This window comes from Chionomys nivalis, chromosome 4 (genome assembly GCF_950005125.1).
Source record: "Chionomys nivalis chromosome 4, mChiNiv1.1, whole genome shotgun sequence".
Lineage (NCBI taxonomy): Eukaryota > Metazoa > Chordata > Mammalia > Rodentia > Cricetidae > Chionomys > Chionomys nivalis.
Genome location: NC_080089.1, coordinates 83,534,598 through 83,549,381, shown reverse-complemented (window position 1 = coordinate 83,549,381; position 14,784 = coordinate 83,534,598). Strand labels below are relative to the sequence as shown.

Below are 14,784 nucleotides of genomic sequence, written 5' to 3'. Positions count from 1 at the left end.
ATGTGGGATGTCCTTCTGTATATGTGTTGCTTTTATTGGTTGATTAATAAGCTGTTTCGGCCAATGACTTAGCAGAGTAAAGCTAGGCAGGAAGTCCAAAGATACAGAGGGACAGAGAGAGTAAGCAGAGTCAAGCAAGCCACGAGCTTCATGGTAAAATATAAACTACTAGAAATGGGTTAATTTATAGTTATAGCTAGACAGTAAAAGGCCTAAGCCATTGGCCAAACAACTATATTTAATTTATTAGCCTCTGAGTGGTTATTTTGTAAGCAGCTGCGGGAACTAGCAAGGAGGAGAGAAACCGGTCCAGAACGACTAGAACAGAGAAAACTTCCAGCTACAACTATTTCATTCTTTCTCTACCCCCTCCCCGTGTGTGTGTGCACACATATGTGTGTGTGTGGGGGGAGTAATTAAATTCAGAGCCAGGCAAACACTCTAGCATTGAGCTGTATTCATAGTGCTCTCTGCTCCCACTGGGCTTCTCCCCAAAGTGCTTGCCTCAGTTTCCACTGAGAAAGAAGAACTAAGCCAGGGGCATCTCATTCAAGCAATGAAGACTAAATAGCATTCACAGTCAAATGGGTGTGGGAGTACAAGGCCTGAACCCACGACTTACCAGTTGTGAATTTGGGAGGCTCTCACTACCTCTTAATCCCTTTGTTTCCGAACCCCCACGGCATGGAACACCTTCTTGACTTGATGGCTGCCAGGTGGAAAGAGCTCAGGCTGGAAGTAGTGGCTCACGGGTGTAATCATGTCACTCAGGAGGATGCTGCATTTTTGAGGCTCGTCTGAGCTGCACAGTGATATTGTCACACACATACGCACTTTCATATATATGAAATGTGCTGCTAGGCAGCGTTCATTATTGGTCACGTTCTGAAAGAAAGCAGGGGGATTATAAGAATAACGTAGGCCCTCAACCTAATTTGGCCTAGGCCCTGCCTAGGCCTCTAGTTGAGTTTCTCCATTTTGTGAACTTGGCTTCGCAGGACACCAGCAGGGGGCGGCGTTGTCACGCCGCTAGATCTGCGTGGGCGACACCCCTGCACCCCATGCCTAAACTCAGAGCCGCACAGGTTGGGCTTCCAGGCTAGAACTCCCCAAATTCAGAGACCAGGTTTCTGGAGTTGTTCAGGGCGTCGGAAGAAGTGCTTATTCATCTCAGGGCCTATCCTCCCAAACCGGATTGCAGCGGCCGGCCCACAGCCTCTACATGGAATGAAGACTACTAAACCTTACTTTCCAAAGAGACAGCGGGTGGAGGAAGTGGGCAAGCAAAAGCGGGGAGCTTTCTAGCAAATACCGTGTTGCCAGAGCACGGAGATAACCTTTCCAATCCTTAAGCTACACGAGCGACTGAAGCTGGACGGGGAAAACTGCACATCTTTTAAATTTGTCCTATATGTCTGGTAAGAACCAGAAGACCCTACCTAGATCACTGACGTTTTTATTCACTTTAGAACTGAGAACTTTAGAGGCTGCGAGGAACGCCTTCTCCTTCTAGGTCTGCGCCTAAGGACCGCCACCCTGGCGGCCGCTCTCGTTCCCTGCTGGGCTTGCTCTAGGCGACCCTGCCTGCCTGTTGGCCGCGCGCCCGCAGTGCTGTGCGATGGGTGACGCGCGCCCGCCCCGCTCGCGCGCAGCAGCTAGATGCGCACTAAGGCTGGCTGGCACCCGACTTCCCCAGCACTTCTCGAGGTTTCCAGAATCGAAACTCGGTTCTCAGCAAGCCCTCCCCCTCCCTCATAGGGACTGACGTGCGTGATAAGTTGCCTCTGGAGACCACACTTGGCTCAGGGTCTGTAGTGGAATCGGAGATCTAGTCACAAACGGACATTGTTGGAGGAACCTCCGGGAGACCCAGAGTTGCGCGGCAGTGACGCTCTACACCCGGCCAGAAGCCTAGGCTTGGGAAGTTTCTGGAGTTGTGCGATTTTTAACCCTGATCCAGTTTGGATGACTGATTATCACATTTGGGGCGTTCAAAGTGTCTCCTCTTTGGGGGGGTGTGTGAGGACGTGCAGAAATAGATAAATCTACACGTATGCGCCACAGGCATCTGCTATTGCACACAGCCAGGGGCTGCGCACTCTGGCCTGCAGCCAGCAGCTCTGAGCTCCGGCGACTGTCCACCCAGCGACTGCCCGCGGGGGTGGCGCTGGGGGCGGTGCCCTATGCAAATGAGTGGGTGTGGCGAGCGCCGCTCTCTGGGGCCCCGGAAGCACGGAGAAGCCCAGTATAAAAAAAGTACTGAAGACCTTTCCCCCGCACAATTGCTAAAGCTCCAGAGACGCGAGTGTGCGCGGCGTCATTGGCGGCATCGAGAGCCGCCACCTCCGAGACCACCGCAGCGGGGGCGCGGGCGGGGCGCGGGCGAGGGGCGGGAACGCTCAGGGCGCGGCGGGGGTCTGCGCGGAGAAGTCGCGGGCCGCAGCCGGGAGCGCACTCGCAGCTCCTGCGAAGTGTGTCCGCCTCGCGGTTCCACGCTCGCCTGCGCTCCTAGAAGGGGCGGCCGCCTCCAGGTGACACAGACGGGACTCTCGCTTGTGCTTTCCAGATGCATCAGAGATACTTTTGGTGCGGGGCTGCTCTGCGGGGCGCGGCGCGCGGTTGGGCAATGGGGTCGGTCGCGGGAGGAGGGCTACTCTGGGCAGCTCCTGGCGGGTCACGAGCGGCGGGGAGGTGAAACCCAGCCCACTCCGAGGACCCCTATCCCTGCACCCGCGCACCTCCCTGCCTTTCCCCTAAACCAACTCTTTCATTTTAGGACTGACCAAGGCCAAGTGGCGTTCGGCGGGCACTACATGGCCGAGGGTGAAGGGTACTTTGCCATGGCGGAAGACGAGCTGACCGGCGGCCCCTACATCCCCCTGAGTGGTGACTTCGGCGGCGGCGGCAGCTTTGGCGACCGCTGCTTGGACTATTGCGAAAGCCCCACGGCGCACTGCAATGTGCTGAATTGGGAGCAAGTGCAGCGGCTGGACGGCATCCTGAGCGAGACCATCCCGATCCACGGGCGCGGCAACTTCCCCACGCTCGAGCTGCAGCCGAGTCTGATTGTAAAGGTGGTGCGGAGGCGCCTGGAGGAAAAGAGCATAGGTGTCCGCGACGTGCGCCTCAACGGCTCGGCCGCCAGTCATGTCCTACACCAGGACAGTGGCCTGGGCTACAAGGACCTGGACCTCATCTTCTGCGCTGACCTGCGTGGGGAAGAGGAGTTTCAGACTGTGAAGGACGTCGTGCTGGATTGCCTGTTGGACTTCTTGCCCGAAGGGGTGAACAAGGAGAAGATCACACCGCTCACCCTCAAGGTAAAGCCAGTTGGAGATGGGCTTGGGCACAGCGGGGGGCTGGGGTTCGGGCAGAAGACTAGCTACTTGCTTTAACTGTGGCGAGTTTGACCCTGGTGCAGACGCCTTTTTTTTATTTTTTTTATTTTTTTTTCCCCACGAGTAAAGTAAGGTGAGAGTATAGTGTGGAGTGTTTTAGTTTTCTTGGAGCTCAACGCCACAACTCCGTGCTTCCTCCTTTGCGTTCCCTTCTCTTCCTTCTCTGTATGGTTTAACTCTTGACTTTCCTTCCTGGACTCCTGTCCAGAGTACGTTCTGATTGGTGGAAGATTGGAATGATGTAAATACTTTTTTTTTTTTTTTGAGTCATCTTGTGATCTAGGCTTTGGGAAAATAGCAGCTTGAAGCAGAATTGAGTCAATGGGTTTTTATTGTATTGGAAAATGTGAATAGGCTCCTACCGTGGATTCAACTGACTTCAGCATTTCAGATTATTTAATGATTCTCCCGGTTAATTTACGGGTTGAAGATTTAGGTGGCATTTTTATAATTAATTAAATATGTCTGAAGATAATTCAGTTCCTCTTTAGCTGTAACTGTAGAGTGTCACTGGAGGGCCGCACTAGGGACTGAGAAGATTGATTGCCTAAGGAGAGGGGGAGGAGAAACGGGTGGCTGGAGAGGAGGGTGAGAGCTGAGCCGAACTCAACACTGTCTGTCTTTCAGTGGATTCTGTGTGAATATTGCGCCTATTAGACCATCTTCAAAAAATAACATTTGAAGTCAGACATGACAACAGAGCCTCTTAGTATGCTGCTGCGTCTGCCAAAAGCCTCAAACTATTACTTCTAGTCTCTTTCCCAGACGGCAAAACTACTCGTTAAATGTATTTTTTTTCCTGTTTTCCTAAGACTGTTTAAGCTTGTAGGTAGTGTTTTGCTGAAACTTGACAAAACAAACAGGAAGGAGCAAAATAATACTCAGCAGGGAAGCTGAGGTGCATTTATTGTTCTCGCCCCCCCCCCCCCCGTTTTGCTCATCTTCTTGTTTTATCTTTTAAATTGTAGGAAGCTTATGTGCAGAAAATGGTTAAAGTGTGCAATGATTCTGACCGGTGGAGTCTCATATCCCTGTCAAACAACAGCGGCAAAAACGTGGAGCTCAAGTTTGTGGACTCCCTCCGGAGGCAGTTTGAATTCAGTGTAGATTCCTTTCAAATCAAATTAGACTCTCTCCTCCTCTTCTACGAGTGTTCCGAGAACCCAATGACAGAAACATTTCACCCCACAATAATCGGTGAGAGCGTCTACGGGGATTTCCACGAAGCTTTTGAGCACCTTTGCAACAAGATCATTGCAACCAGGAACCCAGAGGAAATAAGAGGGGGAGGCCTGCTTAAGTACTGCAACCTGTTAGTGAGGGGCTTTAGGCCCGCTTCCGATGAGATCAAGACCCTCCAGAGGTACATGTGTTCCAGGTTTTTTATCGACTTCTCAGACATTGGGGAGCAGCAGAGAAAGCTGGAATCCTACCTGCAGAACCACTTCGTAGGCTTGGAAGACCGCAAGTATGACTATCTCATGACCCTTCATGGAGTGGTAAATGAGAGTACGGTGTGCCTGATGGGACATGAAAGGAGGCAGACTTTAAACCTTATCACCATGCTGGCAATCCGGGTGCTAGCTGACCAAAACGTCATCCCTAATGTGGCTAATGTCACTTGCTATTACCAGCCGGCCCCCTATGTTGCGGATGCTAACTTTAGCAATTACTACATTGCCCAGGTTCAGCCAGTGTTCACATGCCAGCAGCAGACATACTCCACTTGGTTACCCTGCAATTAAGAATCATTTAAAAATGTCCTGTGGGGGAAGCCATTGCAGACAAGATAGGAAAAAAGAAAAATACAAAAGACAACAAAAAAGGCGTGAGCCATCCCTCCTAGGGATGTGTCTTGCGCACTGGGGACATGCTCCTGATTGCTTGGCAATGCTTATGGATCTTTCCATTGGTAAGGGAGCATGATCTCGACTTGTCACCCCCCTTAGCCACCCCCCCTCCCGTGGTCTCTACCCAATTGGAGTGTATCTTGAAACAAAAGAGGCCCATTAGTTAAAGCAGCCAGGTCCTCCCAAGATAACAGGGGAATTAAAAAAAAAAATGGCTTGATTGTTGACAATATGGGTGTGCAGCAACTACTCCCATAGCTCTGCCATAGGCGAGGGGGAAAACTTTTAAGGTGGCGTTCACAAAAGGGAAAATACAGAGGAGAAAAGCCTTGTCTCTCAGTTGAGGAGGTCAGGAAGTCACAACACGGGAAAAGAGGGACTCCTCCTGGGGATTACCATCTGGCTTGCAGCAAGTGCTTTCTCTAGAAGATCCTGGTCTCCTCACAGAAACTGCTCAATCCAAATGAACAGTAGTATTTTGATGCTGTTCTCGTAACAAACAGTGGAACTTAATGATGACACATTAATTCCAGCTTTGTGCATAGCTCGCGTTCTTAAAGTGTGAAGACGCAAGCAAAAACCGTTGTAGCCAAGAGAATACGCTCAAGGACCAAAGATTTAACAGATAAGAATCCCCAAGGAGAAGAGATAGACTAGGGTATGTAAAGACTTACTGTATTTGTTACACACCAATACACATCAAAGTGCCTGTTGCTTTCAGAGGATTTGAAGTGAAAAAGGTTATTTTATGGTTTAATGATGATTTTATTTTATCAGGGACTCAAGAAAAAAATAAAACAACATATAAGCTTGTGAATGGTGGAGGAAATGCCCTATTTTTCTTGGCAAATACCTATATAAAGTTAATATTGTTTGGTGTGATGTTATCATAGGTATGTGTGAGTATATTGTTTGTGTGTGTATGCACACACATGTGTGTGATATGTATGTATATACACACACACTCCTTTGTCTATGACCTATAAAATAATGTATCAAATAGGAAATTTTAAAATACTGTGCATTTTATTTTTATTTTTTGGTAGGATCATAGAAGACATGGGCATACTGCAATGACAAATTAAAACCCATATAAAAATAAGACAATGGAGAGAAATGAGTAATATATTTGATAGGAAGAGCAGAGATTATACATTTTTAGTGAGTTTTTTCTTTTCAGTGAACCAGAGAATTTCACAAATGGGAGAATTTTTGGTAGAACACTTTTTAATTGACTTGACCTGACATTTTGAGAGTCTGAGCCCCTTCCCCTTAAATAAATAGAATCACATGCCTATAAGGCATAGAAGTTGTGAATCATGGACCAGAGATGGAATAATTAATCCATTATTGCTCAAAAGAATTTCTGGGACCTGAACACTACTTCTTAATATTTAAATGAATATACAAGTGAGTGCATTCTGCATTTTGGACCACTAGAATTTAATAAATGTGAAATGACCCTTTTTAAAGAGTATTTGCACAATTACATAAAGTTTATATATAGGATATATATTATATATACATTTTATAAATTTATGCCAATATGAAAAGTTTGATCTGGTTGTCACACTGCATAAAATATTTAGTACTGTACATTAAATTAAGTCACTTTACATTTGATCAAACCCAACTTCATTTTTTTTTCCAAGAGACCATTTATATACCTTTGTGACATGAGCTGATAATATGATTATTTCAGCGACAGCTAATCCTAACTCCTGTCCCAGCCCTGTAGACACTGGTCTCTGAAAATACATTTCTAAAAGCAAAACAAATGCATTTGAAACCTTCCCTTCTTATTGTGAAACAATAACATGAACTCCTTAAATCTTTATGAGTGAGTGCTGATTATGATATTCTTTTGCAGACCCAATCACACAGGAGCAAGGGAGAGCCTAGCATTCTCACACTGGTAGTGTGATTGATTTTTTTTTTTTTTTTTTGTTACCTAGGCATCTCTCAGATTCTCATGGCCAGGTTAGTGTAGGTTAATTTGTCTGGACCGTCCTTCTGTGTGTGTGTATTTGAAGCCTTAACAGGAACCAGATGGGTTTGCTGTAGCAGCTTCCCTGTGAATCCCCACCAAGCTGTCACAGCCCCCAACACTGCCACTCTCTTTTATAGGGAACAATTCCTACACCCTGGTTAGTCCAGTTTCCCTCATCACGGCCCAAGGTTTGAGAAATTCATTGCAAAGTCCCAGGAAACATTGTTCATCTTGCAGAGTGCCTGGCGCTTACCTATCAGAAAAGAGACAGTTCGGTCTGCTTAACTCTTAGCAAGTTCTTTTGGACTGCTGGGGTTCAGAGGCTCATATGGTGACCTGGTTTCTGCTTGTGATAATTCTGCATCCATGAGTTATTCACTGTTTTGAGAAGTCTGGAGATCTCTGGCTCTGCCATGGCAGCAACCTGCTGTTAATTCACAACACAGGTTTTTGTTCGAAGGAGCCATATTAGAAAATATGCCTTTCATTTACTTCCCTAAGTATTTATATTCTTTGCTTGATGACTTTAAGGTTGGTAGCTTAGTTGAAAGTGCCAGCATATGGTATTCAGATAGAACAGGCTGTGTTCAAGACACCTTTTGGCATTTACTTTAACATTACATAATTTATTTCTATTTTGTGCATACTATAGTCCTATGCATATGTAGTTGAACACACAACAGAATATATGTCTCTTTGTGGATGTGTGGCCTAAAAAACCTGAATGTCAGAGCAAAGAACAGCTCTCTGTGTCTGATCAGTGCCTGTGATTTGTTTGCTTTTGTGTTTATCTGCCTAGTGCACTGTTACTTTGAAACAGGAAGAAGTTTTTGCCTTCTCGAGGCTCTTCTTGTGTGTTCAGTCTGGCATGTCAGAGAACACTTAGCCTGTGACTGTGTCCTCTTACAAAGTTTACTTCATCTGCAGTAAATTCAGCTGCCTCAAGAACTCTTACAGCGAGATGGACTTTGAAAAATTGAATCGAGCACTCACTTGCTTTGATATCGTTAGACTGTTTTGACCTGGGTCCAAAAAAACACAAGGATGGCCAGAATATCTGTACATCAAGCCAAGACAAGAAACGAAACGAAAAGTCAGCATACTGTTTATACCACCCCTTTCTGTTCGCTGTCGTTGGTTGCTTTACTGTGCATATCCTCGTTTTCAATGCAATGCTTGTTAAATAAATATTGTGAACTATTTTGTAAATGAAATGTGTTATGTTGAAAGCTGTCAGCAGCTATCAAAAATAAGCTTTGTTGTGAAAGAAAAAAAGTGTGTTAGATAAAACAAAAAAAGCCCCCCCCCCAAAAAAAAACCAACCCAACCCTGTTTTCATATATAGCACCTATTTGAATATACTCTTTCTTTAAGATTTCTTTTAGCATCAACCATTTCAGTGCTGTGGAGGGATCTCCGTGTCACATTTTTGTCATGGTAATGGCTTGCGAAGAAACAAGTGATGGGAGTACCAGGTGGGGCATGGTGATGGGCTTGGGGATACTGCTGCAAACCTTTGCAGAACATAAGAGGCTCTGCTTCCTGTTGACCCTCGCTCCTGCTTCTCCAGACCCATTGACTGCTCTGAGTTGTCCTACCACAGCAAGCTGTACCTTGGGTCACTCTTGGAATGTTTTGACAATTTGTGTGTCACAGGCAGAAAAAGGATGGAAAATGGACTCTTCAAAACTGACATGTTCGTATCAGTGCTAGAGGGAACAGATTGTGAATTTTGTTTACAGCATCCAATATTTGGATTTTTGTTTTTGTAAATAAAAAGAAGTTATTTTTTTCTATTGATTAGTGTCTGCTCTCTCTGGTGTTTAATGTGCTAAAGATCATGTCCTCTGAACCCCAAACTGTGTACACTGTTAAGCATGAGGCATACACGGGAGCCGACCAGCCTTCCAAAGCTATACTGGAACACAAGATGACAGTGTCCAGCTTCCAGCCAGCCCATCTAAATGACTCAAACAGCTTCAAAAGAAACTAGCTATTCTGTGCCAAAAATTTTTGTCTGGGTATAAACTTAGCAGGGCTAAGTGACCCAGAAGACAGAGCTGTTTTCAGTATCAGCAGAGACTCTCAGCTCTGAATTTCAGGAATCTGGTAGTTCTAAGTAGGCTTCACTTTTGTGAATTTATTATCAGTGTTACTTGAATATCATCTGATGCGCAGTTATGCTATTTAATAGGTTGTTTAATTTGTATGAGGAATATATATTGCTAATAAAAATGGTAAGAGGAAGTAGAAAAAAAGAAGAGATTTGTGTGTGTGTATATGTACATGTGTACACTTGTGTAAGTTTTCTCTTGGTGTTATGATTACTAAATACCAAGCTTTGGGCAAGAACTGAGGAACTCTCTAAAGATTAGTAGGGGTTCTACACTATTAGTTATAGCTTCCCCTTGTGTAGTTCATAGGCTTGTGCTACAATAGGACATGCTTTTAAGAGATAGGCAAAGCCTTGATGTTGAGTAAAACACACGGTTGATGTTGTGTCTATGAAAAGGGACACTCAGTATTAAATCTTCTTATACATACACACACACACATACACACACAGTTATTTAGAAGGATAATAATGTTTGTGCATTTTTGTGTTAGTTTTTTTCTTCCTTTGTTACAACTTTTTTCTTCTACAACTAGGCTTTGCTGGGTGTTTGGCCCATCATGTAATTTTTTTTAAACAAGGGTTGGATAAGGATAGTATGTATTAAACTCCTCCTAGGCTTGGGTACACCCTGTCATTTCTAGTTGAATTATCAGGCTGCACTCAGCTAACTGGTCCTTTCCGTAGGAACTCTATTCTCTAAATATTCAATTCCTTTAATAAGAAAAATGGCAATAATAATCAAAAGGGAAATTATACTTGTCTTTGAAATTATTTTGCAGTGGTTAAAACCATTGCATGTTTCTGAAATGAAGCCATAATTTCCTCCTCAGAACCAAGTTTGAAATCAGGGATAGGAATATCCTGAGATCAACTGACAAATGCGTTCAGGCAGGAATAGGGGAGAGAAGTCACTTAAGAGCCCAGTGGCTCTCACCCAGCAGGGCCTACGTCTTGGTTTCTAATGCTGCACTCCAATAAAAGGAAGCTGAGATCTTTGGAGCAGTGGCTGAATCTAAACCTAGAGAAAGAGAAGGAAATTTACACAGGGAGTACGGGATATATTGTTGTTTCAGAAAGAAATTGAAGCTTACAAGCAGGTTATCATGATAGAAGGGGACAGAGCTCCAGTGGATGAAGCTGGAACTTGCAAAGCAAAATCAATAACTAGGATGATAACCAATATCATAAATTATACATGCAACAGCACTGATATAAATGAGTAGCTGAATGATTGAGTGAAAGAAGAGAGGAGGCAAATTTCTCATGTAGAGTTCAAAATAACCTTTGTAGATACTACGCGTTAAGTGAAGGGAAGCTTAGCTCTACCTCTCAAGTGTGGGCAGTCTTGGTATCTACCTAAGAACTACAACTAGTACAGAGGCCTGTGTAACCTTATATAGGTCAGGTTATTATGGTCAACATCAATAGGGCATACTTATCACCTAAACATGAGGAAAATTTATTCTATTAAGTACCAAGCCGGTCATCCTTCATCACTGAACAAAGAAAATTTAAAAAGTACCCAAAGCAAGAGAATCCACAAAGGAGATATGAAACCAAATGTAATGTGGGTTCCTGGATAAGCACCTGAACCAGAAAACAAAACAACAACAACCAAAAAACAAAGAAAAACCTTCAAGTAGAAACTAAGGGAGTCTGAGTGGAATATTCTGGAATAGTTGTGTTCTCATACTGGCTTACCAGCTCTGATGAGCATGCCATATTGATGTATGATTTTAACACTAGGGGAAACAGGATATAAGGTTCATGATACAGGGAGATCTCTATGGTTTTCACAGTTTTCTGTAAATCTGAAACTATTCCCAAAATGTTTATGAACAACGAAAAACAGGTGTCCCCTCCTCACTATTTCCAGATAATGACTCCATTCATAAAAACAGTAATGAATTTATGTTGTAGTGGCCATGTATCTGCCATATTGAGATAATGTGAAGAGCTGAAGATAAAATTATATATATCATATATATATATATATATACATATATATGCACATGCATAAACACACACACACACACACCAAAACTCTTAGAGAAGCCTCACTTGGATATTCCAGTGGGAAAAGAATAGAGTTAAAGAAAGTTTAATCTGTCACTAATGTTTCCTGTAGTACAGTAAGAGGAATTAATGCTGAAAAGCTGTTTAGGGATTCTTTGCAAGAAATTATGATAAAATTGTTGCTACTGTTACATGTCTAATATTCAGTGGAGTATGGCAATAGGTTATTATTTGATATTAATAACCAACTCCAAATTTATTGGCTTACTTGTGCTTATCGTTTCAGACAGCAGGCTTTCTTGAAGAGGAGGAACACCTATTCTTAGAATTCTTTTCCTAGTGCAATAACTGCTGTTCGAATCAGGTAAAAAGGGTGACAAAGAATGGAAAGCAACCATCCATCCCGGTAGCTTATAGAGCTAGCTGAGGCTCAGACTTTCTTGCTTAGGGATGCAATGCACCTAAACTCCAGGGATTTACGAGTGTGCAGTAAGTTGTGGAAAGTCCCACCAGGATTCCCTTGAGAAACTATTGATTTTCTAGCACAGTGTATACTTATTCGTGATACTAGGTTTTGTTGCATCATCTGGCCATGTCATTAGAACAAGACGAAATCCTATTATTTAGGTTTTTTTTTTTTTTTTTTTTTTTTTAACAAAATTCGGTACAATAGGCTTCACTGGGCATAGTGAATAATGCTGTTTTTTCTATGCATTCATTCACAATTACTTAGGCTCTGGGGTTTCTCTATATCTTTTCTAACAAGGCCAAAGAGATCATAGTTTATGTATTCTTCATTTTAAAGGGAAGAGTAAAAATCCATTAAAATAGTTCTAGGAGCCAGGCATCATAGAAAAGAAGAGAGACAGATCAAGTTAAGTGCAAGGCATGAAGTTAGAACTGTCCGATTTAGAAATAAAGATACAGGAAACCCCGAGTGTAGTCTTCACAAACTGCCTATCAATAGTGATCTGTTACAAAATGCATACCATGCAATATTTGGCTCATTTTCACACTAAAGTCATCATGCTTACATGAATCTGAAAGTCAGACTTTACTGCGAGTTGCATTTCATGAGGCAAATGGGAAACCCACTTAAACTCACACAATCAGGCACAATGTTTCTTACGGTTTGAGTAAAGGGTATTTGACAGTTTAATGCCTAACATTTGTGTACCATCAACACTATATCTGCATAGAGCACCCCACAGTCGACCTTCTGAAAAATGGCTCATTCATTCATTTTAATAGTTAATGAATGTTCTTTATGTATTATTTAGTTTGGTGCTGAGTCCTGAGATGGGCCCAGAGGTGGAAGGTCCTTAGTTACTTTTCTCATTACTGTAACAGTATACCTGACAGAAAACTTCCTATCAGAGGAAGAGTTGGTTTAGGCTGACAGTTAAGAAGGGACACAGGCCATTCAAAGTGGTGGGAAACGCAGTGGGTGAAGGAGGCAGCTCATAGCACGGTTTCATTAAAAAAGCAGAGAGCGGGCAGCAAATGGGACAAGAGAAAATCTTAAGCCTATACCAGAGCGATCCACTTCCTCAAAACAACCTTTACCTCCCAAGGTTCCAGAACATTCCAAACCTGTGCTACCAGTTGGGGAGTAAGTGTTCAAAGACAAGTTTATAGGGATATTCCACATCCACATCAAAATACTCTTTCAACCACTCACTTTTCACATTAGATAAATAAAGACTGAAGCCCTAATTGTAAACTGGAAGGTCAGAGGTACTGTCACTTGCTGCCTCCACATACAGAAAACGGTATCTGGAGAAGGTAGCAGAGAAGTGAGCTTAGCTTGGTTGTGGCAATTGTTACACAGTGTCTACATATCTCAAAGTAACACACGGTGCACTTATAATACACACAGATTTTGTTTGTGTATTATTACCTAAATAAGGTTGAGAGTGGGATTATTGAAAGGTTTGCTCCTGTTTTGTAGAAGGTTAGGTTCCTTTTTCACTGACTGAAAATTCATTTATTTCAGCTACCCTAGTGTTAATTATTCATGAGGCTTACCTCTGTATGGGGCACTGTATCCCCAGAGTCTCAAGATGAAGGTAATAGCTCTTGCAGTGTGCCTTCCTGGGAGTTTGCAAAGGCAGAGCTCCTTAAGCGACCTGTGTCCCAGGTATCTGCTCTTTGTGGTCGGATGGTTTCACCTTTCTGCAACTAGGACTGTGAACGCTTGCATTCCATTTTCCGAAAGGCCCAGAAACCGTAAGGATTTAACTAGAATGCACCTTGAACTTTTATTGTCTTCTAATCCCGTTTGTGGCAGCTCATTAAATTTCCTTGAATGTTTCTTACGTAACTACGTCTGTTTAACTGTCATCTTGAAGTAGAGTTTAATTGTTGCTGTCTTTTCTATGGTGTCGAAAGTTACCTTTTCAGATGCTTTACATGCTCTGAATACACTGTGTGCTCCAGACCTTATCTCTTCCCGATTTCCGCAAAGCCAGCTGTGTATTTGTCTAGTTAGGTAATTCCATTAGAGGCCTTATTTAAAGAAAGGACTTTTTTATGCAGCCTCCTGGGCTGCAAGGTAAGAGAAATAATTACATGGCCTCAACTTTAAACATTTAAAGAGGCCTCAGTTTTCCTGGTGCCTTTGACTTGGTACTATACTGGCTTATTTTTACGAGAAACTGTAATTGGAAAGTGACCCAAACCCAGATACAAGCAAATACAGTGCAAAGCAGCAAAGATACTCACATTTCAACCAAGTTCACTTCAACAAGGCAGAGGTCATTGTGGCTCCTTATGCATTTGAAGTGTTCCACATCTGTATTAGTTAACTTTCCGTTGCTGTGGCAAACAGCATAACCAAAATCAACGTGGGTAGGACCCAGTTTATTTGGCTTATTTTTCCCTGTCGCAGTCCATCATTGAGGGAAGTCAGGGCAAAACCTCAGGCAGGAGCCTGGAAGCTGAAACCACGGAAGAATACTGCATAGTGGCTTGTCCTCCATGGCTCTCTCAGTTTGCTCACCCATTTACCCAAGCCAAGAATACCTGTCCAGGGATGACACTGCTCTCCCACATTAATAATAAATCAAGACTCCCACAGACTTGTCTATAACCTAATCCTCTGGAGGCATTTTCTCCACTGAGGGTCTCGCTTTCTAGATACTTCTAGCAAGTCGATGAAAGTTAAGGAGTACAGACTTCTTGGGAAAGTGGTTGCTTCCCCCATCTCTCTCAGTGAAGGAAATCTGGAGTTTTAGAAGTAATTTTGACATAGATTTAAGATGAGAGAGAGAGAGAGAGAGAGAGAGGACTCCTATTGAACCTTGATTGTATATCATTCTCTCACTAAATTCATTATCTCTCTCTCTCTCTCCTCTCTCTTTCAATTTTCACTAGTGCTACTGGGAATAAACCTAGGTTCTCACACATGATAGT

At 43.4% G+C, this 14,784-nt stretch overlaps 1 protein-coding gene across 2 annotated transcripts; it reads left to right on the top strand.

Annotated features, from left to right (window-relative positions):
* The first annotated feature begins 2,415 nt into the window (after window positions 1-2,415).
* Window positions 2,416-5,198, top strand: Tent5a (terminal nucleotidyltransferase 5A). 2 transcript variants are annotated; one of them, XM_057768796.1, is made up of 3 exons: window positions 2,416-2,531; window positions 2,777-3,320; window positions 4,367-5,198. In XM_057768796.1, exons 2-3 carry the CDS (start codon window positions 2,814-2,816, stop codon window positions 5,141-5,143), a joined length of 1,284 nt encoding a protein of 427 aa, XP_057624779.1. In that variant the 5' UTR covers window positions 2,416-2,531; window positions 2,777-2,813; the 3' UTR covers window positions 5,144-5,198. The 2 variants fall into 2 exon arrangements, with proteins under 2 accessions (XP_057624779.1, XP_057624778.1); XM_057768795.1 differs by having other exon boundaries at window positions 2,416-2,586.
* Window positions 5,199-14,784: the final 9,586 nt, after the last annotated feature.